This window comes from Saccopteryx leptura, chromosome 1 (genome assembly GCF_036850995.1).
Source record: "Saccopteryx leptura isolate mSacLep1 chromosome 1, mSacLep1_pri_phased_curated, whole genome shotgun sequence".
In the NCBI taxonomy this organism is placed as follows: domain Eukaryota; kingdom Metazoa; phylum Chordata; class Mammalia; order Chiroptera; family Emballonuridae; genus Saccopteryx; species Saccopteryx leptura.
The window spans coordinates 50,303,319-50,328,846 of NC_089503.1; the positions used below are offsets into that span (position 1 = coordinate 50,303,319).

Sequence of the window (25,528 nt, forward strand, 5' to 3'; positions counted from 1 at the left end):
TAATAGAGACATTACATTAGAAAGGAAGAAATAAAACTATCTTATTCACAAACAACATTATTTATGGAATCTAGAAAAATTAACAATTGAAATATTAAAATTTTAAAATAATTACCATTTATAACAGTATCAAAAAATATGAATGAAATCTAACAAAATATTTTAAAGACCTGACACTGAAAACTGCAAAACATTACTGAGAGCAATTAAAGACTTGAATGAATCAGGAGGTACCTCTTGTTTATGGGTCAAAAAACTTAATATTGTTGAAATGTCACTGTCTCCAAATTGACCTGAAGATTCGATATAATCACAGTCAAACACCTAGGAGGTTATTTTGTAGAAATTGACAAGTTAATTCTAAAATCCATATGAATGGGCTGGAGGAGGGTATAGGGAGAATAAATGGTGATGGATGGAACTTGACTTGGGTGGGGGTTGGGGGTGAACACACAATACAGTGTATAGATTATGTGTTATAAAATTATGCACTTGAAACCTGTATAGTTTGTCAACCAGTGTCACCCCAATGAATTTAATTTAAAAAACAAAAATAATAAAATATTTATTAAAATGGAAAGGATGCCAGACCAGGTGGTGGCATAGTAGATAGAGCATTGGCCTGGGACACAGAGGACCCAGGTTCAAAACCCCAAGGTCATCAGCTTAAGTGAGAGCTCACCAGCTTGAGTGTGGGGTTGCTGGCTTGAGCAAGGGGTCACTGGCTCAGCTGGAGCTCCCCGGTCAAGGCACATATGATAAAGCAATCAGTGAACAACTAAGGTGCTGCAATGAAGAATTGATGCTTCTCATCTCTCTCCCTTCTTGTCTGTGTGTCCCTGTCTGTTCCTCTCTCTGCCTCTTCCTCTCTCTCTCTCTCTTTCTTAACAAAATGCAAAGGATCTAGAAAATCTGAAACAACTTTGGAAAAGAACAAAATTGGAGGGTTAATACTACCTGATTTTAAGACTTATTATAAAGCTATCATAATCAAGACTGTATGATAATTGCTGCAGATAGGTCAATGAAACAGAATGGAATCCAGAAGCAGTCCCAAACATACATGACATATAGAAAACTGATTTTCAGTGAAGATTCAGAAGCAATCAGTAGAGAAAGGATCATCTTTTCAACAAATGTTATCAGACAATTGGATTTCCAGATACAAAAAATAATAATTTAGTCCATTTCTAGCACCAATATAAAATTTAATTCTAAAGGGATCATAGACCTAAATATAAGACCCAATACTATAAATTTTTTAGACAGAAACATAAGAAGAAATCTTTGTGACCTTAGATTAAGCCAGGATATCTTAGATTCAACACCAAAAACATGGAGACGATGTCAGAGTAATGGCATCATGAAAGATATTCCTGATCTCTTCCCTTGAAATTTTGACAAATTGAACAACTATAACACAGTGAAAGAACCCCAGCTAGGCTCAGAAGCACACCTGAAAGATCCACACACCGAATGAACTAAAGGTGTGATAGGGTGAAAAGGAGGACAGAAGATAAAACACATTCACGTTCGGCTCTGGAGAGGAGACAAACCTGGAGTGACTGGTGTTTGTTTCCTCTGCTGGATTAGAGGGATGAGAGAAGCTCAGCCAGTCTGGGTTTTCTCTGAGGGGTACAGAGAGGGAAACCCAAAGTAACTGGGTCTCCTGCTGGGAAAAGAAGTGAGATAGAGGGGTAAGGGGGAGATAAACGAAAGAGGCAACAGATTGTGGGGTCACAGCCAGTGTTCCCACAGTCTGCCTGCAGGCTGCACTTGCAGAGACAGAGAAAACTAAAATGTGGCCCCCAGCCTTCCAGATCACACTTCCATCACCTCACGGGTATGGAGATGACAGAGACAAACACCACAGCTAGCTCTCCAGAGCCACTCTGTCCCCTGAAAAACAGAGGTGCTCCACATCTGGTCCGCAGGTCTGTTGAGACATGGGGAGGAGCTCCTGGAAGCTCAAGATCACCATTTCTAGAGCCATAAAGTAGGAAAGCCAAAGCTGTAAAACCCTCACAACACACCCACCCACCAACACAACTGCAGCCCCGCCTATATCATTGCAACTCAACGGAGGACAATTTCACAGAGAAAACTTGTAATACAGCGACACCCATGGGAAGAAACCTCTCAAAACCAAAATTTATTTTTCCTTTTTATGTTTTCCTTTTTGTCTTTTTATTCTTTTATTCTATTCTGAATTTCATTTTCTTTAATTTTTATAATTTTTATTCTTATTTTTAGTGGGTGTTTTGTTTGTTTTTGGTTTTCAGTCTTTGTTTTCTGTGTGTTTTTTTACTTGTAATAATTTTTTAAATTTTTATATACTGTATTTTTTTTACTTTAATTTATGATTTTCTTTTTTTTCTAATTCAGTAAGAGGAGGGGAGACAAAGAGACGGACTCCCACATGTGCCCCAACTGGGATCCACCCAACAAGCCCACGAGGGGGCAATGGATTGCTCATCTGGGGAGTTACTCCCTTACTCAGCAATCGAGCTCCTCTTAGCACCTGAGGCAGAAGCCAGGGAGTCATCCTCAGCACCCAGGACCAACTAACTCCAGTTAACCCATGGCTGCAGGAGGAAAAGAGAGAAAGAGAAGGAAGGGATGAGGAAGAGAAGCATATGGATGCTTCTTTTGTGTGCTCTGGCTGGGAATTGAACCAGGTACATCCACATGCCAGGCAGTGTCCTACCACAGAGCCAACCAGCCAGGGCCAATTTTTAATTTTCTTAGTTGTGTTTTGTTAGGGTTCTTAGTACCACTCTCAAATATCATCAAGGAAGAAGAAATGGAATATTATGGCTACACAAGACAGAGATGTAGTTCGGAGAGAAAATGAAAAATCTCCAGAAAAACATCTCAATCACGTGGAAACCTTGGACTTAAATGTTAGAGAATTCAAAACTGAAGTCCTGAAAATACTCAACAAGATGTGAAAGACACCAATAGGCAACTTAATGAGCTCACCAAGAAGACTGAAACTTTAAAAACAGAGATGAAGAACTCAATACATGAATTGAAGACTGAGGTAGCAAGTTTAGCTAATAAAACAAGTCATATAGAGGAAAGAATCAGTGACATTGAAGACAGGAAACTAGAGATGCTACAGAGAGAAGAGGAGAGACTCATGAATCAAAAGAACAGTTCAACAAGAATTGTCTGACTCCATCGGAAAAAGCAATATAAGAATAATGGGTATGCTCAGTGGTAGAGCATGGGCCCGGCTTGTGGAAGGCCCAGGTTTAATTCCAAGCCAGGGCACATAGGAGAGGTGCCCGTCTGCCTCTCTACCCTTCTCCCTCTCCTTTTTCTCTATCTCTCTCTTCCCCTCTTGCAGCCAAGGCTCCATTGGAGCAAAATTGGCCCAGGTGATCAGAATGGTTCCATAGACTCCACCTCAGGCACTAGAATGGCTCCAGTTGCAATGGAGCAACACCCTAGATGCAGAGCATTGCCCCCTAATGGGCATGCCAGGTGGATCCTGGTTGGGGATCTACATCTGCATGTGGGAGTCTGTTTCTCTGCCTCCCTGCTTCTCACTTCAGAAAAATACAAAAAAAAGAATAATGGATGTAAGAGAAGAGGAAGAGAGAGAGAAGGGAATGGAGAGTCTATTCAAACAAATAATGAATGAGAATTTCCCAAGCCTATGGAAAGAGAACCTCAAATAAAAGAAGCAAAGAGAACACAAAGTTACTTCAACCCTAACAGACCTACCCCAAGGCACATTGTAATAAAATTGTCAAAAATCAATGACAAAGAAAGAATCCTCAAAGCAGCTAAAGGAAAGAAGACCATAACATATAAGGGAAGACCCATTAGGTTATCATCAGACTTCTCAGCAGAAACTCTACAAGGCAGAAGAGGGTGGACCCAAACATTCAAAGTACTGAAAGAGAGGAATTACCATCCAAGAATAGTATATTCATCAAAGTTATCCTTCAAATATAAAGGAGAAATAAAACTTTTACAGACCTAGAGAAGCTGAGGGAATTTATCACCAGAAAATCCCCACTGCAGGAAATACTTAAGGGGGTTATCTGACCAAACACAAAGAACAAAACAAATCAAAACTACAAGTAAAAGCTCCACCAAAGACACAGTAAAAACAAGAATAATCTGACAATAATAACATAGATGGGAGAGGATAAAGATCTGCAGTAGCAAAGGAGGATGGAGTGCAGGAGCACTCATAAGACAAAGGACTCTTGTACACATGAACATTTTTCTCTTAATAATCTAATGGTAACCACCCATGAAAAAGCCACTACTGAAATACAGAGCTTAAAAAAAGAAACGGGAAAGAAATATGGAATACCGCCAAACAAAAACAACTGACAGAAACAAAAAAGAGCCAAACAAGACACAGAGCTACCAGAAAACAAAACACAAAATGGCTATAGGAAATCCTCAAGCATCAATAATTATCCTAAATGTAAATGGATTGAACTCACAAATAAAAAGGCACAGAGTAGCAGGTTGGATCAAAATGCAAAACCCAACTATATGCTGCCTTTAGGAGACACATCTAATTTGCAAGGACAAAAGAAGATTCAAAGTGAAAGGTTGGAAAATGATTCTCCAAGCACATAATATTCAAAGAAAAGCAGGTGTAGCCATACTCATATCTGACAATGCTGACTTCAAGACAACAAAGGTAACCAGAGACAAAGATGGACAATTCATAATGATAAAGGGGACATTGTATCAAGAAGACATAACACTTCTTAAAATACCATATTTCCCCATGTATAAGATGCTCTCATGTATAAGACACACCTTAATTTGGGGGCCTGAAATTTGAAAAAAAATATATACTACATAAAGTTATTAAACTCAAGTTTTATTCACATAAAATTTATACAACCTCTCATCCACATGAAAAAGCAGGAAATGCAAGTTAAAAAAAACTACAACCACTGTATAAGATGCACCCAGTATTTAGACTCCCGCTTTTTCAAAAAAGTGCATCTTATACATGGGGAAATACAGTATATGCCTGAACCAGGGAGCACCAAAATATGTAAGACGTCTACTAACTGATCTAAAAATAGAAGCAGACAAAAACACAATCATACCTGGAGATCTCAACACACTATTGACAGCTTTAGATAGATCATCCCAAACAGAAAATAAAGAAATATCTTAAAAGACACACTGGACCAAATGGTCATAATAGACATTTATAGGACATTTCATCCCAAAATGTCAGATTATACATTCTTCTGCAGTGTACATGGAAAATTCTCAAGGATAGACCATATGTTGGGTCACAAAGCTAACATCAACAAATTCAGGAAGATTGAAATTATACCAAGCATATTTTCTGATCATAAGGCTTTGAAATTAAAATTCAACTGCACAAAGGAAGTAAACCCACAAAAAAATGCAAATTAAACATCATACTTATAAAAAATGACTGGGTCAAAGAAGAAATAAAAGCAGAGATCAAAAGATATATACAGCCTGACCAGGCGGTGGCGCAGTGGATAGAGCGTCGGACTGGGATGCCTAGTACCCAGGTTCGAGACCCCGAGGTTGCCAGCTTGAGCGCGAGCTCATCTGGTGTGAAGAAAAGCTCACCAGCTTGGACCCAGGGTTGCTGGCTGGAGCAGGGGGTTACTCGGTCTGCTGAGGGCCCGCGGTCAGGGCACGTATGGGAGAGCAATCAATGAACAACTGAGGTGTTGCAGTGCGCAACGGGGGACTGGTGATTGATGCTTCTCGTCTCTCTCCGTTCCTGTCTGACACCCTGTCTATCCCTCTCTCTGACTCAAAAGCTTTTAAATAAATAAAAAAAAGATATATACAGACAAATGAAAATGACAACACAACATATCAGAATATCTGGGATGCAGCGAAAGCAATAACAGGGAAGTTTATATCATTACAGGCTTATATCAAGAAACAAGAGAGATCACGTGTAAACAACCTAATATCATATCTTAAGGAACTAGGAATAAAGAAGAACAAAGGCAACTCAAAGTCAGCACAAGAAAGGAAATAGTGCCTGACAAAGTGGTGCATTGGATAGAGCTTTGGACTGGGACACTTAGGACCCAGGCTCAAAACCCCAAGATTGCCGGCTTAAGCACGTGCTCATCCAGCTTGAGCACAGGCTCACTAGCTTGAGTGTGGGGTCGCTGGCTTGAGCCCAAAGGTCGCTGGCTTGAGCAAGGGGTCTCTCATTCTGCTGTAGCCCACTGGTCAAGGCACATATGAGAAAGCAATCAATAAACAAGCAATCAACGAACAACTAAAAAGCCACAATGAAGAGTTGTTGCTTCTCATCTCTCTCCCTTCCTGTCTGTCTGTCTCTATCTATCCCTCTCTCTGACTCTCTCTGTCTCTGTCAAAAAACAAAAAAAAAGTTAAATATACATACCCTGGCCAGATGGCTCAGTTGGTTAGAGCATCTTCCCAAAGCACAGAGGTTGTAGGTTTGGTCCTTTGTCAGGGCACGTACAGGAATGGGTAGATGTTCCTGTCTTTCTCTCTCTCTCCATTCCTCTCTCACTAAAATCAATTTTAAAAAAATTTTTTTAATTAAACATACCTACCTACCATATGACTCAGCATTTCATTTCTAGACAGTTATGCAAGAGAAATAAAAGCTTATACCCTACAAAGACTTGTTTAAAACTGTTTATAGCTGCTCTATATGTAATAACCAAAAATCTAGAAGCAACCCAATGTCTGTCCACAAAAGAATGAATAAACAAATTGTGGTATGTCCATACAATGGAATACTCCTTAGTTATAAAAAAGAATTCACTACTGGTAACATGGATGCTCTCAAATAATTATGCTTAGTGGAAAAAGGCAGACAAAAGGAGAACATGCTTGTGATTCTATTTATATAAAGTAAATGCACATCTGCAGTGACAGAAAGCACGTCAGTGGTTGTTGGGGAGGCAGGGGTAGGAAGAGGCAGAAGGGGCACAAGGAAACTTACTAGTTATGGATAATATGTTCATTATCTTCGATGTGCTGACAGTTTCACAGGTGTATAGCTATGTCAACATGTATCAAATAGTACATTTAAATATGTGCAGTTTATTGTCTGTCTGCTATACCTCATCAGTAGGAGAAGGAAACACGTGGATGGTGCTTTTTGGTACGTGGTACAGCAGAAGAATCTAGGGGTCCCGTTCGCAAGGAGGAAAATAGACCAGTGAACTGGACAATCTGAGTCCTTGGGGTGTACGACTAAAGGGAGCACATGTGATTTTGCTTTCTTACTGAAAATTTAAGCTACATATTTGGTCCTATGAATGTAATTAGGTCTTTATTATTGTGGTAGAAAGACATTTCAGAAAATTCCTTGTGTTTCTTAATGTCAGATTTCAAATGTAGTATTTAGGTATTTGTCAACCCAGAATTTAGGTCAATCTGATTTTATTTTATTGAGAAAGTCTCACATACTTGTTGCTTAAACTGTTGCTAAAGACTAAAAAAAAAAAAAAAGCAAAAGCAAATTGTTCAGCAACTTTTCTTCCTCTTCCAGGAGATTTGGTAATTAATCCCAGTTTGGGGGCAGATTGTATTTCAGCTCCAAGCATTAGCTACTACAGGTGTCACTGTGACACACTGATGCAGACACAGACACACACATACACACACACATACATACACACACACACACACACACACACACACACACTAGTGCTCCCAAGTTCAGGGTTGTGGTGAGGCCAGTCACTCAGTACAATGGGCTGTGAAAGCATTTTTCCACTTGTAGAGGATTTTTGCTTCTAGTCCTAGCATGTGGTGTTCCTGCAATGCCTGTGAGTTCAACTTAAGGTCATAATCACTATCATTTTCATTCTACTTTACCTCAGAGTGGGTCTTCAACATTCTGTTTCTCAGCATATTAAATATCAGAATAATCAAGGAGAGATATAGATATGTATGAAGCAAGTGGTTTCTGTGGAGAATAGTCATGGAGAGAAATGTTTTGTTATTCTGGGGTTTTGTTTAATAAAAGTTTTTTAGAGAGTTTCTAGGACCTGTTGTGGACTAGGGCAGTGGAATAGCTCTGAACTCTTCTTCCCCTGGGAACAGTGAGCCAGGCGCTGGCCTGTGGCTACTGAGGTTTATCACAAGGGTTGTTGGGGCAAGGCTGTTCTTGGAGCTCACCCGGCCTTAGCACATTGTGGACTTCTCTTCCCTGGGACTCTCAGATGGTAGGGAACCAAGTGCCATCCTCCTGGGCCTGTCTCCTTCTTCTGTCCTGCCACCCACAATCTGAGTCACCCCCCTCCATCATGTATTCCTTGGTCCCTTGGAGTGGTGCTATTGATTTCAAACCAGGAGCTCAGACTGGAGATCTCTGCGCAGCATTAAAGGACAGGCCATGAAGGGAGAGCACAGGAAGCCCTAGGTCTGCACAGTGCTTTAGCAGGGAGCCTGGAACCCCTGAGAACCAGGCCTAGTGAAGCACCCAACACAGGGCCTCTGTCTCTGGTGTGCATATGTATCAGTATACATACTGTTTGAAAGAGGATTGTTGTGCTAGGGGACAGGGATGATATGATATTTGAGCCAAAAACTTAAGAGGGCTAACAAAGCAGGGAAAGAAAGCTATGTTTATAAAAATTGTGTTCCATTATAGAAATGGAAGAAAGCATTACTAATTATCATAACCATTTACATGAACTTATTTTTATGCTCAGTTATAATTCTGTAAAATAACTATTGAACATTAAATGTGTATGAAAATGGCTTATGTTTCATTTAATTATAACTATAAACTCTTCAAGTATGCTTCACCTTGATATGATAACTAGCTGCTCATATAACAATCACAGGAAAACCATGTTGTCTATTTCACTTTCACTGATGAGAAAATCCATGCTGAATACATACGCATACAATTCTAGAAAACCTGGAAAATGTCACCCTACTAGCTCTTTGGAGCCATGTCCCAGGGACGCTCTCCTGTCCCAGGGAGCCTGCTGCAGCAGGAGGGGCAGCGAGTGACCCAGGTCAGGAAAGCGTCTCCACTGTCTGAGAGCCTAATAAGTTTTCCTAAAATATGTTTATTTTATATTACTTTTAAGCTAAAATGTTTGGGTTTTTAGTTAAAAAGACAATAGGAAAGTGTTGTAGAAAGGGAAAAAAGCTTTTATTCGTCACAGAAAACTAGATTTCTACTGAGGTGATATATGACTTCACATTTCCATTGACCCTACTGGGCAGTCCACATACTGCACACATGCCGGCTCCCCTCGGCTGACCAGGTGTGGGTCCGCATTGCCAGATGGAGTGTGGAGGGGGAAGCTGGTTCTTAGACAGCCTCCCAGCACTGTTCATTTAAAACAGCTTTTAAACAAGTACAATTACGGTTGAAACTTATCTCAAGCAAACAAAATTCTCTAGTCATGAGAGATTGCTGAACAGAGGTGAGATGGCTGGGTGGATTGGAGTGTCACAGATCTTCTGCCTCCCTTCTGCCAACATAAGATGGTTCCGCAGAGTCTGCGGAGCACTTGCCTGAAGTGTGCTATAGTTCAGCGACTGGTCCAAGCGCTGCCTTGCTCACCCCTCTCACATCATGTCCTTATCTTTATTACTATGTCCAGTGATCTCACTGCCTAATTTACTGATGAAAATTTAAGGTTAAAAGGCATGAGCTCCTCCCCCTTTCCTTGGCACTGGAACAGATCTTTCCTTTTTATGTACTCTTCTATCTCTTCTTATTTCCAAACTGTTCCCTTTTTCTGGGCCCTTAGCCTTGTTCATTCTTGTTTTCCCAGGGACTTACTCTCTGAGTTATCAGCTCTTTCACTACAATTTATTCTCTCTGTATTGGCTCCTTCTGTGCTGCCTTCAGACACTTCTCTTGTCCAGAAAACATCTCTTACTATCTCCCTAAATGAACTTCTCTCCTCATTCCTTTCACTGCCAAATTTATGTAAGGACATGTTTGTTATATGACATACTATTACACAACTAGTGCCTGGAAAGCAAGAACCATAACTTATGTTAATTTATGTCTGTCAAGTGCCTAGCACAGAATAATGTAGTGAATGGGGCGCCTCACAAGCAAGGGTTCAAGGTTGGGCTCACTAGTTACTGCTGAATGATGTTGGGTCAACATCTTAATCTTGTGCATCCTCAGCTTCCTTGTTTGTAAAGTGGGGATAAAAATGCCTATCTTCAGAAGATCTGAATAGACATTTTTTCCAAAGGAGACATGCAAATGGCCACTGGATACATGAAAAGCTGCTCAACATCACTAATCATCAGGGAAATACAAGTCAAACCCACAATGAGATATCACCCCACACCTGTTAGGACAGCTGTTATCAAAATGACAAGAAGTGACAATTGTTGGTGAGGATGTAGAAAAAAGAGAACTCTTATTTGCTGCTAGTGGAAATGTAAATTGGTGCAGAAACCATGGAAAACAGTATGGAGGTTTGTCAAAAAATTAAAAATAAAATTACTATATGATTCAGCAATCCCACTTCTGAGCATATATTATATTTAAAGGACACTTGCACTCCTGTGTTCACTGCAGTATTATTCACAGTAGCCAAGATATGGAGACAGCCTAAATGTCCATCTTTAAATGAATGGATAAAGAAAACGTTACAGGCCCTGGCCCGGAAGCTCAGCTAGTTAGAGCAATATACTGATACACCAAGGTTTTGGGTTCAATCCCCTGTCAGGAAGCATACAAGAATCGACCAATGAAGGCATAAACATGTGGAACAACAAATTGATGTCTCCCTCTCTTCATTCCTCTGTCTCTAAAATCAATAAATTTTAAAAAATTAATGTTACAGCCTGACCTGTGGTGGCGCAGTGGATGAAGCGTTGACCTGGAACTCTAAGGTCGCCAGTTCGAAACCCTGGGCTTGCCCAGTCAAGGCACATATGGGAGTTGATGCTTCCTGTTCCCCCCTGCTTCTTTCTCTCTCTACTCTCTTTAAAATGAATAAATAAAATCTAAAAAAAAAAAAAAAAAATTAATGTTACATATATAAACAATGAAATATTATTCAGCCATGAGGAAACAAGGAAATTTTCCCATCTGCAACAACTTGAGGAATTATGCTAAATAAAATGTCATAGAAAGATGAATACTGTATGATTTTACTTGAATGTGGACTCTAAAAAAGCCAAACTGATAAAAACAGGGTAGAATGGTAGTCGCTAGGATCTTGGGGATGAAGGGAATGAAGAGATGCTGGTGACGAGGTGAAAACTTTCAATTATAGGAGAGTTTCAGGACCCAGTGCACAGCATGGTGAGCAGTGGTGGGGTTCACCAGTTCGCACTGGTTCAGCAGAACCGAGACCTAATTTTTGAATTGGCAAACCAGTTGTTAAAATGGCACTTGTGATCAGGGTCCTCTCTAAGGTGAGCATCTGGGCAGCCACCCAATGAGAAAATCACAAATTTTCATTTCTTACTCTTTTTTTAATGTTCATCTGTGCAACAGCGTATTCTAAACACCCATAGTAATGTTCATTCTGTCCATAGGTGAAAAAACTTGCAAGTGAGATGCCGATCAAAAAACAGTGTGGAAATATCTTAACAGTTTTGTTGTTTTTTGTCCAGTTATTGTTTAATATTTTTTCATTCATATTTTAAAACTCTTATAAGAATCTAGTTTTGTGTATCTCTTTTATTCTTATTCAAGTATTAAATCAATGAAATAATAAACTACCTTTTGGTATATTTTTATATACTTAAAACAGTCATTAGGGCAGAGAACCAGTTGTTAAAATTTTTGAATCCCACCACTAATGGTAACTATAGTTAACAAGACTGTATTGTATACTTTTTTTCAATTTTTTAAAACTTTTTTTAGATTTTATTTATTGATTTTTTTGAGAAGGGAAAAGAGAGAGAGGGAGAGGGAGAAAGTTGGGGGGAAAGCAGGAAGCTTCTACTCATAGTAGTTGCTTCCTGTGTGTGCCTTGACCAGGCAAGCCCCGGGATTTGAAACAGCTACCTCAACATTCCAGGTCGATGCTTTATCCATTGCACTACCACAGGTCAGGCACTGTATTGTATACTTGAACGTTCTTAAGAGGGTAGACGTAAATGTTCTCAGCCCCCCAAAAAAATAATTATTATGTGAGGTGATGTAGGGGCTAACTATGACCCTATTGTGGTAATCATTTCACAATAGCTATGTATATCAAATTATCACATTGTACACCTTAAACTTACACAATATTGCATCTCAATCAAGTCAGAAAAAAATAATGCCTATCTTTAATGTTGTTATGGAGAGTAAGTGAGATTATGTTTATGAAACGCCCTAGCATGGGGTCTGGCACATGCATGCTGGTTCACTTCCACTCTCACTCATGGTAGAGATTCAGCTAAGTGACCATATATGGTCCCCTGCATGTTTCAGGTCAGCATTCAGAAGCATGGCATCCACTTTCTGCTTGGTTTGATTTTTACTCTCTTCTTCACCTTGTGTTTCAGGTTCACAACCAGTATCCAACTGAGTTTGAATTCAATCTCTATTACTTAAAGTTCTTGGCTTTCCACTACGTATCTAATCGCTTTAAAACATTTCTCCTGGATTCCGACTATGAAAGGTTAGAGCACGGTACGTGTTTACATGCTCTTGTTTTATCTTTTCTGTTAATTTTGTGTGTTTTGATTAAAAACCCCTATAACGTAACTACCCTTGAGTGTAGCAAAGCCACTTTAGGGTTTTACCCTGAACTATGAAAGCAGAGTGGATCTGAACACATGCCCAGATGCCGAGATTATGTGCTATGTCAGCTCCCTGGCTCTGCAAGTGGTCATCCCATCACACCTTTGGAAAGTGAAATCTGCTTACTATTTTAATACCTCAAAGTGGCATCCCTGTTTGAGGAGAAACACCTCCACCCCTGGTACACTCCGGTAGGAAAGTGCCTGTCCTTAGAAACAGTTTGAATAGCAGTGAAGGCCATGGGCTCTGGAACAAATAGACCTGGGTTCATTCCAGCACCAGCTGAATACTTTGGACAAGTAAGCACCTCTCTGAGTTTCTTCAGTTTCCTTATCACAATGGGCCTTTGAACCATGATGATGACAGTATGAAATATTTCTAAATTTCTTAGCACAATTCCTGGCACATAGTAAGTACTCTATAAATTTTAGGCACACCATCATTATTATAACTTTTAACAGCAGTAACAGTTGTAAAAAGTAGCTGCTGAAAATCAGCCCCAGGGAAAACATTCTCCAAGGGAATTTTATATTCTTACTTTTTTTGTTGTAGGGGGAGGGGGAGGATGATACAGATGAGTAAGAAGACAAGCAATTTTTTTTAAAATAGCTGTTTTCAGAATATTATATATTTCTGTATACTCAAAACAAGGATTCTTTTATTGACTGAAAATATTGCTGATGTTCTCAATTTAAAATATGAAATCAGGAAATAGTGCTTTCCAGTGCGTGCCATTAAAATTGTCTAGTACAGTAATTCATACTTTTGGTAAAGGAGACAGCACAGGGGAGACCATTCCCCATCCTGTTTATACTTTCAGTCCTTTGTTGACGCACATAATTGTCATTCCACACATAATCAGAAAGCTTAATTTCTTAAGCACCGTGTGTTGGGGAGGCATTAAATAGAGCCAGTTATACTTATACTAGACCAGGCATGGCCAACATACGGCCCGCGGGCCAAATCTGGCCCACGTACTGAGTTTATGCGGCCCGCAATTAAATTTTTAATATTCTCGGCTACTTTAAAATCTCAGCTACTCAGAAGCGGAAGTGTCCTTGATTATTGGAAATCGAGATATTTAAGAAGATAGTGAAACGCGGAAAAGAATTCCACGTGTGACTAATCTAGGGTTAACTTCCAATAATTGGTCAAATGGATTTGCAATACTTCTTTATTTTTTAAAAAAATTCCACTATAAAGATTTACAACTTTTGTACTCGTCTGTACTCGATATGAACTGTTTGACGTTTAGCAGCGATGTGAAACCCACATTCTTTTAGGCGGAGTTTGCCAGTGCGCACCCAAGGTCAAACAATTCGTTATTTTTGTGGTCAAGTTTGCTGAATCAAGTGGCATTGTAGCATAGACAATAGCTGCAGTTGATAACTGAAAACGTGTCCAGGCTGTTTGTAAAACGAAATAATTGTTTTATTTGCGATATAAATTAAATATTGTTTAATTTTGTCCAGTTATTATTCTATTAATATTGTTTCAATTGAATGCAATACAGTTTGGATATTTATACAGTATGTAATTATATTTTTATTAAAATAATATTGTATATTTTTTCACTCACATTTATTCATAAACAAATTACATAATAAAATTTTGTTTACTTAAATGAATCATTTTTGTATTTAACATTTTTTAATTTTAATATTTCATCTGGCCCGTGAAAAAGTCTTCTTTCTAATCTGGCCTGTAGGCAAATACTGTTGGCCACGCCTGTACTAGACATTGGAATCACTGGAGAACTTTTTTTTTTTTTTTTTTTTTAAAGATTTTATTTATTCATTTTAGAGAAGGGGGGAGAGAGAGAAGGGAGAGGAGCAGGAAGCATCAACTCCCATATGTGCCTTGACTGGGCAAGCCCAGAGTTTCGAACCGGCGACCTCAGCGTTTCAGGTTGACACTTTATCCACTGCACCACCACAAGTCAGGCATGGAGAACTTTTAAAACAACTAATATCTGAGGCCCATCCTTGGAGATTCTTAATTGGTCTTAGGTGAGACCTGGGCATTAGGATTTTCTAAAGCCCTTGGTGGTTTCTATTTTTTGTTTTAAGATTTTTTTTTTTAAGATTTTATTTTTTGATTTGAGAGAGAGGATAGAGTGAGAGAAAGACAGGGGGAGGAGCGGGAAGCATCAGCTTGCAGTAGTTGCTTCTTGTATGTTCCTTGACCGGGCAAGCCCAGGGTTTCGAACCAGAGACCTCAGCATTCCGGGTCAATGCTTTCTTTACTGCACCACAACAGGCCAGGTCCTTGGTGTTTTTAATAGGTGGCTACAATTGAGAACTGGTGGAGCAGGCTCTGCAGTTAAAAGGCAGAGAAGAAAACATTAATTAGTCTTGGGGCCCTCATATTACAGGATTTTGTGCAGCCTAGTATTTAAGACATTCTTTTCTAAGAAACAGATAAAATGCTTATTTGTTTTTGACTGAGTCATTTCATTCAAAGCAAGACAGTGTTGCTAAAAGAGGTACCCTTCCTGGCCTTTTAAAGAAATACCTCCTGCCTCACCCTAACACATTTTCCTCAATTAAAAATAAAGTGGACTCGTGTGAGTAACAGACTGTTTGAAAGGTATAAAAATAATGTCAGAAAATCCCTAAAAGCCCCTCCTACAGTCAGCTTTTGTTTTTTAAGTCACCCACCAGTACAGACCACACCCCTCTGTCATCCAAAGTCCCTATAACCGTGACTTTGGTATATATAAACTACTAAACACTTTAAATGCCTTCATAATAAACAGCCTATGTCTTAAAAAAAAAACATAAAGTTATGTTTTTAACTGAGTTTCATCAAATCAACTCTTAAGTCTTTCCATTTTCTCTTGAAAAATGTGTAGAATGTCTCCTGGCATGGACCTCTGGGGACCTGATACAGGTAGAGGATGTAGATTAGAGAGAGTCAGATGTCCTGCTAAAAGCTCGGGGAAACCTCGTCAGATGTTTTCCTTCCAGTGGATTTGTTTCCGTACGACTGTGGAGTTCATACCTGTCTTTATCTCTGCAGTTATTTTCTAAGGTTTCTGCACGCACATGGCTGTTTCCAGACCATAGGAAATATTCCACTTTGCATCTGCTACATGCATCATACTTTTAGGCAGACTGTTGATTTATTTGACTTTTGTTGATTTTTTTTTTTTACAGGAACTTTATTTGACGATAAAGGAGATAAGCATGCCAAAAAAGGAATTTGTATTTGGGAGTGTATCGATAGAATGCACAAGAGGAGTCCCATTTTCTTTAACTATTTATATTCACCAGTGGAAATTGAGGTAAAAAAGCATTTATGTTTCATTTTCTGAATATTTTTTGTTAAAGTTTTCCTTACTTTTAATGTATATAAGCTGTTTATGCTTTTTATAAACATTTGATTAGGTTTCATACCAGAAGCTTTTCAAAAGTTTGATAGTCTATGGGTTTGTGTTATGATGGAATAGAGAGTGTTCACCAAATTCTTGACCACAAAAATTAGGATCTGGCCCCCAAAACCTGGAAGGGATAACTTCAAGAATGAAAGCAAATCAGCTTTCCCCAGGAAGAAAGAACAAACAAAACTTGAAACGTCTACAGGTCATCTAAACTGAAAACTTAAAGTTCTTTACAAAAGAGTTCCCTAAGTCCATTTGTACCAAAGCCCTGGGAGAAGCCCTGTGGGCGACTGGAGCCCAGTCCAGTAAGGATGACTTCCAGGGGCCATGCTCTGACATGCACAGCTCCATGTGAATGGGCTCTGAGAGGGGACAGACTGGTTTGATAAGCGGTAGCACCTTACTGAGGGGCAAGGAGGCCTCTGCTCTGACCCCCGTGCATTAGGACCCACTCTGACCTCTCTCCAGCTGCCCCTTCTTCATGAGGAGAGGGGTACAAGAAAGCAAGGGTACATGCTTAGATACTCCTCCATCTAAACTGTTCAGGCACCTCAAAATTCCCCACCCAAGTTTAAGTTACTCACCAGCCCACCCCTCTGAGTCTGTCCTCCCAAGCCAGTCGTGTACCCTCAGGCCCAAAGGCAGCTAAGAAGTAGCTTCTTATCAGGAAGTGGACAGAGTTTAGCTGCATGGCTGGGGAATACACTCACATTTATAAAAGACTCTCAAAATATAGGACAGAGCCTGGTGGGAGGAGCAAGGGGTCAGCCAGGGACTGGGGCTGGGGCCAGCTCCCTAGCACCAGAAACTCTCCAGTAGAGAATTCCAAGGAGTCCGAGATTTGGACCTGGCCTCTCAGGTCATTAAGAAGTTATATTTGTCAAGGTAGGAGGATAGAACGTATTTTATTTAATAATTTATTTTGCTGTATACATTTAAATGTTTAGACATAGTGTTTGAGCCTCCATTCATACTCTTGCTCCGGACCCTGCAGATTTTAGGGGCTGAACTGCAGGTAAGCTTGGGGTCAAGATGAAACTATATTTCAGAATTTTCTTTAAACAGGCCCTGAAGCCCAATGTAAATGTCTCCAGCCTCAAGAAGTGGGATTACTACACAGAGGAGACCCTTTCCACAGGGCCCTCATATGACTGGATGATGCCGACCCCCAAGAAGTCCCCCTCTGAGGACTCTGAACTGGCCGGAGATGCTGGGCCCCAGAGCCAGAGGAGAACAGTGTGGCCGTGCTATGATGACGTCAGCTGCGCTCAGCCTGATGCCCTGACCAGCCTCTTCAGTGTAAGTCAGCTGTGTGGGGCACACAGCTCAGGCTCCGTGGAGGCCCCGGGGCCTCAGGAACCAGGCTGAGTTTAGACTGACTGGTTCACAAGTGTCTGGACGTGGCTCTCCTCACTCTGGCCGAGGTTGCAGTGCAGGAATATGTGGCAACCACATCTGCCCCCAGCTTCAGTGGGGGACAGGCTCAGCTACTGGAAAAGAGTCTCAATAAAAACAAATTTTACAGCGTTACACGGAAGCGATCAAGCAAGTGGAGCAATTTGCAGCTTGCCAGCTGTTTTAGCTGCCCAGACGGCCTGAGTCAGGCTGGGGTTATGGCTTTTGTGGGTGCTTTGCTTCCTCTGGTTAGAAGTGTGGGTAGCTGATGGCCTGACGAGAGGACTGCCAGCCGTATTCTACAAGGAATATTCTAGAGAGAAGCCGTGCTGGCAGTGGCCGCCCTGGGAGAGCAGCAGCCCTGAGGAAAGTGTCTGAGCCCTGATGGGACCCAGCAGCTCCTGAAGAGTCTGCATGGGCTCTGTGACGGGGCTGCTCAGGGAGCACTTGTCGCAGCAGCCCCTGAAGAGTCTGCATGGGCTCTGTGACGGGGACGCTCAGGGAGCACTTGTCGCAGCAGCTCCTGAAGAGTCGGCATGGGCTCTGTGACGGGGCTGCTCAGGGAGCACTTGTCGCAGCAGCTCCTGAAGAGTCGGCATGGGCTCTGTGACGGGGACGCTCAGGGAGCACTTGTCGCAGCAGCTCCTGAAGAGTCTGCATGGGCTCTGTGACGGGGACGCTCAGGGAGCACTTGTCGCAGCAGCCCCTGAAGAGTCGGCATGGGCTCTGTGACGGGGACGCTCAGGGAGCACTTGTCGCAGCAGCCCCTGAAGAGTCTGCATGGGCTCTGTGACGGGGACGCTCAGGGAGCACTTGTCGCAGCAGCCCCTGAAGAGTCTGCATGGGCTCTGTGACGGGGCTGCTCAGGGAGCACTTGTCGCAGCAGCTCCTGAAGAGTCGGCATGGGCTCTGTGACGGGGACGCTCAGGGAGCACTTGTCGCAGCAGCCCCTGAAGAGTCGGCATGGGCTCTGTGACGGGGACGCTCAGGGAGCACTTGTCGCAGCAGCCCCTGAAGAGTCTGCATGGGCTCTGTGACGGGGCTGCTGAGGGAGCACTTGTCGCAGCAGCTCCTGAAGAGTCTGCATGGGCTCTGTGACGGGGACGCTCAGGGAGCACTTGTCGCAGCAGCCCCTGAAGAGTCTGCATGGGCTCTGTGACGGGGACGCTCAGGGAGCACTTGTCGCAGCAGCCCCTGAAGAGTCTGCATGGGCTCTGTGACGGGAACGCTCAGGGAGCACTTGTCGCAGAGGCCCTGCCTGGTCCCCAGCCTCCCTGTCTGAAGGAAGCACCGTTCCTTAGGAATTTCTTGATGCGTTCTTTTCACATCTGGTTTGAATCATCAGAGTTGAGGGGTTCCGCCGTCAAGGACAGACTTCTCATCTACCTCCGCTATTAGGGTTTGGACACCAGCCCAGCACTTGACCTTTTGCTATGGCCATCAGACTTCCTATGAGCTGGCCAAGGGTGTTTGGGATACGTATTCTTCTCTTGAAGCCGTTCTGCCTGAAAAGACCTGGTTGCAGATCCTAATAAATCACCCCAGCCACAGTGCACTCCCCAGCTGGCGCCCCGCTGCGGCTCCCGCTCCAAGGCCCGGTGCTCACCCTGCCTGGAGTGGCCTGTGGCCACACTGTTCCTCTGGGCCCAGTGGAGAGGAGATGGCTTTGGGAAACATCCTGATTTCTATGAAATACTTGTCGGTCAGAAAACCACTTTTAATTATTTTGCAGGAAATTGAAAGATTGGAGCATAGACTGAACCAAACCCCCGAGAAGTGGCAGCATCTCTGGGATAGGGTAACCGTGGACCTTAAAGAGGAGCCCCGAGCAGACCGCGTGAGTTGGCAAAGCCCTGTGAGAAGCTGCTTCTGAGTGTTTTGAGGGTGCTAGTCAGGTGGGGTCCCACCACAGGGAACCCAGGTGGGCTCCTGGCCAAGGGGAAGGGTGGGAAGGGAAGGTCACATCCAGGAGTTCCAGGGCAGAAAGTTCCAAATGACTGAATACTTTCTGAGTGTCTCACTTCACCACAGTGACATAATACTTACGTTCCAGGGCCCTGTGTGCCGAGGAAATTACTGGGTTCTTTTCTATCTCAGAGCCTCTGTGGTTTCAGCTGATCTACCGCATGAGGGAGGAGGAAAATGCCAAGAACACATTTGCTCCAGAAAAATAATCAGAGAAAATGAAGTATTTTAAAATGACAAGATATGCTGTTTTCTGTTGTTCACGCCCCCTTTTCTGTTTCTGAATTAAGAAACATTTATCTCCCTGATCAGGTAGTCCAGTTGGTTAGAATGCTGTCCTGATACACCAGGGTTGTGGGTTTGGACCCCATCAGAATCACCCAATGAATAAATAAATGGAGCAAGAATCAACCAATAAATAAATAAATGGAACAAGAATCAACCAATGAATAAATAAGTGGGGCAATAAATCCATGTTTCTCTCTCTCTTCCTCTCTCTCTCTCTCTAAAAAGTCAATAAATTAAAAAAAAATTAAGTAAACATTCATCATGAAAATATTTTAAAACCAAACATTCTGTTTTCTGCTTCTCACACACCATTTTCTGTTTCTGACTTAAACTTCTATCAAGCACATAATATACGCAAAGGACTGTGCTGAGCACCGTGCACACGTTGGCATTCATCCACAGTGAGGGAGTGGTGTTCCGCCTCAGACACTGGGGACAGGCACAGAGAGCACACAGCTCGTGCTTGGTACAGCCACCAGTCAAACCTGTCAGATTGGCTCCAGATGCCACACAGGGAAGTTAGGACAGTGTTCTGAAGAGCACTTTGGGGAAAAGGATAGATCAACAGAGTCAGAAGTCACAGAGGGGTCAGGAGAATGAAGTATGGAGGAAAGCTCCAAGTGCTTTAGAAGGGTCCGCCGGGCACTGTCTCTTACCTCAAATGGTGTTTCAGACAGACTATAAGTGGGTGATGTCTTACTTCTTTTTTCCTTAGGAAAAAAAATTTTTTGCCTTCTTTTTTTCTGATTATGAAAATGAAATATATGTATTCTTTTCAATAAGATAATACACAGAAAGTTATGAAAGGTAAAAGTCACCCACAATTTATTACCTAGAAATAAACCACCATGCTGTCAAACTTATTCTAAATACACATATAAAAGAGATTTACATCCTATGCATACTATGTATTTTAAAACCCGCTTTCTTGGCCCTGGCCGGTTGGCTCAGTGGTAGAGCATCGGCCTGGCGTGCGGGGGTCCCGGGTTCGATTCCCGGCCAGGGCACATAGGAGAAGCGCCCATTTGCTTCTCCACCCCCCCTCCTTCCTCTCTGTCTCTGTCTTCCCCTCCCGCAGCCAAGGCTCCATTGGAGCAAAGATGGCCCGGGTGCTGGGGATGGCTCCTTGGCCTCTGCCCCAGGCACTAGAGTAGCTCTGGTCTCGGCAGAGCGACGCCCCGGAGGGGCAGAGCATCACCCCCTGGTGGGCAGAGCGTCACCCCTGATGGGCGTGCCGGGAGGATCCTGGTCGGGCACATGCGGGAGTCTGTCTGACTGTCTCTCCCCATTTCCAGCTTCAGAAAAATACAAAAAATAAAAATAAAAAAACCCGCTTTCTTTTTTACTTAGTATGTGGCATACGTATTCTTCCACTTGTCACTGTATGTAAATCAGCAGCAGCATTGTTAATGGCCGTCCTGCTTTCCGCTGTGTAGCAATGTCGCATCACCAGTCCCCAGATGACAGCCATGCAGGTTGTTTCCAGTTTTTCACTGTCATAAACAACTCCAGGATAAACATCTTTATACATATATTTTGATTATTGGCTTAGTTTCTTCCCTTGAGATAAATTTTTGGGAAGAAAATTACCAGATGAATTGCTTAAAATTTTTAAAGCTTTCAGGCTGACCTGTGGTGGTGCAGTGGATAAAGCGTTGACCTGGAAACCCTGGGCTTGTCTGGTCAAGGCACGTATGGGAGTTGATGCTTCCTACTTTTCCCCCTTCCCCCCCCCCCCCCCCCAGCCTCTAAAAAAGAAATGTGAAGGTTTCCTAGCGCCCGTTCGTTCTTTTTCTTTAGCCCCAGAGACACCCTTCGGGCTCCTCAGGAATTGTGTCTACCAACCTCCCTTCATATCAGAAGAGGTCTCTGCTGCACCTCCCCGACAGCGTGGGGGAGGAGCAGAGTGCCAGCCTCTCCCCATCCAATGGAGTGGACCGGAGGGCAGCCACTCTCTACAGCCAGTACACGTCCAAGAACGATGAGAACAGGTCAGTGTGCTGAGCCCGCGGGGCAGGCTGAACAGACTCCCCCACCCCCCCTCTGCTACGCTGCAGCCCCTTTCGTAGGCTAGGCCAGTAGTGCAGGGCAGCCTTCGGTGGACTTAAATGGATTTGTTTTGACTCTTCCTTTGTTTCTGTTTTCAATGAGTTAGCTGGTTCTTTGAAGAGGAAAAATCAAAACTACAACTAGAATACGCCAAGAGATTGTAGTTACGTATTTGTGGTTGAGTCCTGATTGTTATTATCTCATGTCTGCCAGCTCTTCTGGGGGATTATGTGTTAGTCAGCACTTTCCAGTGGCGAACACCAGAAGTCTAGTTTGTGCTAGCTAGCTCTAGCGAGAAGGAGTTCACTCACATAACCTGGGGAGGCCGGGATGTGCCCGTTTCTCACACAGTCTTCAGGCTCCTGTCCATGTGCCCACGCCGCTTTCTCCATGGACCAGCGGGTCCCAGCCTGGCCCAGAGGGCAACTGCCGAGAGCGGCAACCCTCACGCTCTTGGTAATCCAGCAGAAAGCAAGTGCTCTTTCCCCAGAGGTCTAGCAGAAAGATTTTAGGGAAAACTCAGGTTGGAGGTTTGGTTTTGGTTTGTTTTGTTTTGGGATCATTTGAGGGAAATAGAGATTTAACAAACGAACAATGGACATCCCTTTACAAATTATTATATTTTTAATGAAAAATCAAAATGAATTACCCTGTTGTCATTTCTTCTAGGTCCTTTGAAGGAACACTTTATAAAAGAGGGGCTTTGCTGAAAGGTTGGAAGCCCCGTTGGTTTGTTCTGGATATAACAAAACACCAGGTAATACCGTCACAGCCCCAGAAATCACCGTCTCTAGGCCTAGCTCAGTGTCGGCTCCGGGTCACTGTCAGCAGAGAGATCATCCCTCCTGTGGGGACTGCTGTCACTAGGTCTCTCATATGCCACCTGGGGGCTCCTCCAAGGACCCAGCATGTCCCTGAGGGCAGAGCCTTCCAAGGCAAGTTCCAAAGTAGCTCTTCCTGGTGTATGAAGGCATAGATAGTGACATTTAAGCCCAAAGCATTAAGAGCAAAGAACTCTGGCCTCACCAGGTGGTGGCACAGTGGATAGAGCGTCGGACTGGGACGTGGAGGACCCAGGTTCAAGACCCAGAGGTCACCAGCTTGAGCACGGGCTCATCTGGTTTAAGCAAGGCTCACCAGCTTGAGCCCAAAGTCGCTGGCTTGAGCAAGGGGTTACTCGGTCTACTGTAGCCCCACGGTCAAGGCACATATGAGAAAGCAATCAATGAAAACCTAAAGTGCCACAATGAAGAATTGATGCTTCTCATCTCTTTCCCTTCCTGTCTGTCCCTATCTGTCCCTCTCTCTGACTCTTTCTGTCTCTGTCACCAAAAAAGAAAAGGTGGGGGGGGGGGGGCCAAAGAACTCCGCTTTGTAATGCTCAGATGCCTCCTGCTGCCTGCTCTTAGCCCAGGCCCGGAGGGAGCCTGGGCTGCACGTTCCGTGGACACACAGCCCACACCTGTGCACTCTCCCCGAATACGGACCACCTTCAGCCTTACAGCACAAAACAGCCATTCAGAACTGAGGGCATTACTTTATTCGACAGACATTATTGTACACCTTCCCTGTGCCCGTCATAGGACAGGTTACTTAAGAAGGCCTTATTATTCCTCAAAGATGACAGCAACAGGAGAGGGGGCCCTGAAACAGGTAGAAGTGGGCGGACCCACCCAAACCTGGCATCCAGCAGTGGGCAAATACTAGACCGGACCTCACTGACCTCACGGGAAGTCTTTCACCCACCATTAGGTTCTTAGCTATTGCTATGGAAGCCTACACATCCTTAGTGTCATCAACTTTGCTCCAGTGGCCTCAGGGGAGCGGGATCCCTATCCGAACCCCAGCTCCTCCGCACCCACACTAGTGAGCGTCACCCAGCCTCCGGCGTCTGCCGTCTGCCGGCCCGCCGCAGTCTGCCCTGGAACTGACAGGCCAGCCTAGAGGCAGAGGGGTGACTCTCACGGTCTGATTCTCGGTGCCTTCGTCTCTGAGATGGAGTCTGTTGAGAACGGTAGGAACTGTTAGCCCTCTGCAGCTCTCTGGTTGGACCTGCACCTAGAAAACTCCTTCCGGTGAAGGTTTTATTTGGAGATCACCTTTCTCTCTGTTCAAAAGCTCCCATTGTTACACAGAGGCTTTGTGGAAGAATGTAGAGAATTTATTTTTGAATATGCAATGCCAGCCCTTTTTAGGGGTCTGTACTTTAAAATAATAGAGTCTCTGAAACCGCAAAGCCTGCTCTGTGTAGAAAAGTTCCATTAAACCACTAAATATAACATAGGAGAATGTCATAATCTTTCTGTAATTTACAATTACATCAAATTATATTTTTATTCTTACCAATCTTCGTATCTGTTTAACATGAAAGGTATAGATTTTCCATTTAGCCCTACTTATTCCATGCCTGGGGGACGAGAGCTGAGGCTAGGACCTCAGTGCCACGGACACTCCCGCTGCCCAGTGAAACGGTGAAGCCCAGGCCACGGGCCAGTAAGGCTTTTTCACCAGCCATCTCTTTCGTTTTTAAAAATATTTTTCTCATTTTTTTTCTTATTTGAAAAGTAATACATGTTTGTTATACCAAATTCAAACACCTCATAGAGATAGAAGAGGCCCCTGTGCCCCCAACTCCCAGAGATAACTGCTATTAACAATTTGTTATGTTTTCTCTAAATAATGTTCATACATGCATGTACAGATGTATACATATGTACATATGATTTGAATTGTTAGGAACGTTAAATGAGTTACATATAAAACACTCAGAATGGTCCTGGTACGTAGTAAGCACTCAGTCAAACATTATGCCCCTTACTCTGTTTTTCAAAAATTATTTTTTATCTCTACATGCTGATTGGCAATTTCTTTTTTACCAGTGCAGAAGTTTATTTAACAAAAGTTCAATGTGAAAACGTACACGACTCATTTTTTATGTTGTAGTGAAGCAGGAGCTGTGGAGAGGGGACGTGTGGAAGCAGCTGACTTCTCTGGGGAACGCACCCATTGCTCACACGCAGCCCCAGGCTTCGCGCGTGATCACACTATCTCTGCGCATCACAACCAGTCCAGGAGTGTTTTGCTGCCCACTCGCTGCCACCTCCACACATTCATCTTATCACAAGATTCACAAAGAGATCAAATCCCCACAATATTCCATAGACAGGTCTGCCACCATTTAATTTCAACGATAACTTCTTGTTCATACATTTTTTTAACTTGGGAAGGAGAGCTTTGCTCATGGTGTCTACACAGCAAGCTCAAAGATACCTCCAAATGGAATTCATGGCTCTTCTCACCCTCCCACGGTAGGCCTGGCCTGGCAACTTACTTTTTTATATAATATATTTGAGCATATTTTTCTACCAGTTCATACAGGTCTTCTTTGTCGTTTTTGAAAAGCTATATCATATCCCATATTATTGCTCTACTGCCATGTAATTAACCAACACCCATTGAAAGGTAGATACATCTTTTCCATTTTTAGCTGATGAAAACAACTGAAGGAAACCTCTATCCATGTGTCTGTCTGCTTGTTGGAGTGTTTCTGTAGGAAATTGTCTACAGATAGGGAGAGTGTATCAATAAGCATAAACATTTTAAATCTTAGTTGATGTTCTCCGAAACCTCTAACAAGTTATATTGATATATTCTCACTAAGAGTATGTAGTGCTTTATAGTCTTTTATATGTTATGTATATTTCTCACAGTTGTTAGTTGACATTTAATTTTATTTTTTAATA

The 25,528-nt window shown here is 42.8% G+C and overlaps 1 protein-coding gene across 4 annotated transcripts in view; it reads left to right on the forward strand.

The window, feature by feature from the left end:
• SBF2 (SET binding factor 2) overlaps positions 1-25,528 on the forward strand; it is a 502,739-nt gene that overhangs the window by 475,387 nt on the left and 1,824 nt on the right. For all 4 annotated transcript variants that reach the window (XM_066365963.1, XM_066365945.1, XM_066365952.1 and 1 more), the window contains 6 exons: positions 12,469-12,595; positions 15,865-15,992; positions 17,154-17,387; positions 19,216-19,320; positions 21,537-21,727; positions 22,455-22,542. In XM_066365963.1, the coding sequence (XP_066222060.1) occupies positions 12,469-12,595; positions 15,865-15,992; positions 17,154-17,387; positions 19,216-19,320; positions 21,537-21,727; positions 22,455-22,542 (873 nt within the window). The remainder of the gene's footprint in view (positions 1-12,468; positions 12,596-15,864; positions 15,993-17,153; positions 17,388-19,215; positions 19,321-21,536; positions 21,728-22,454; positions 22,543-25,528) is intronic.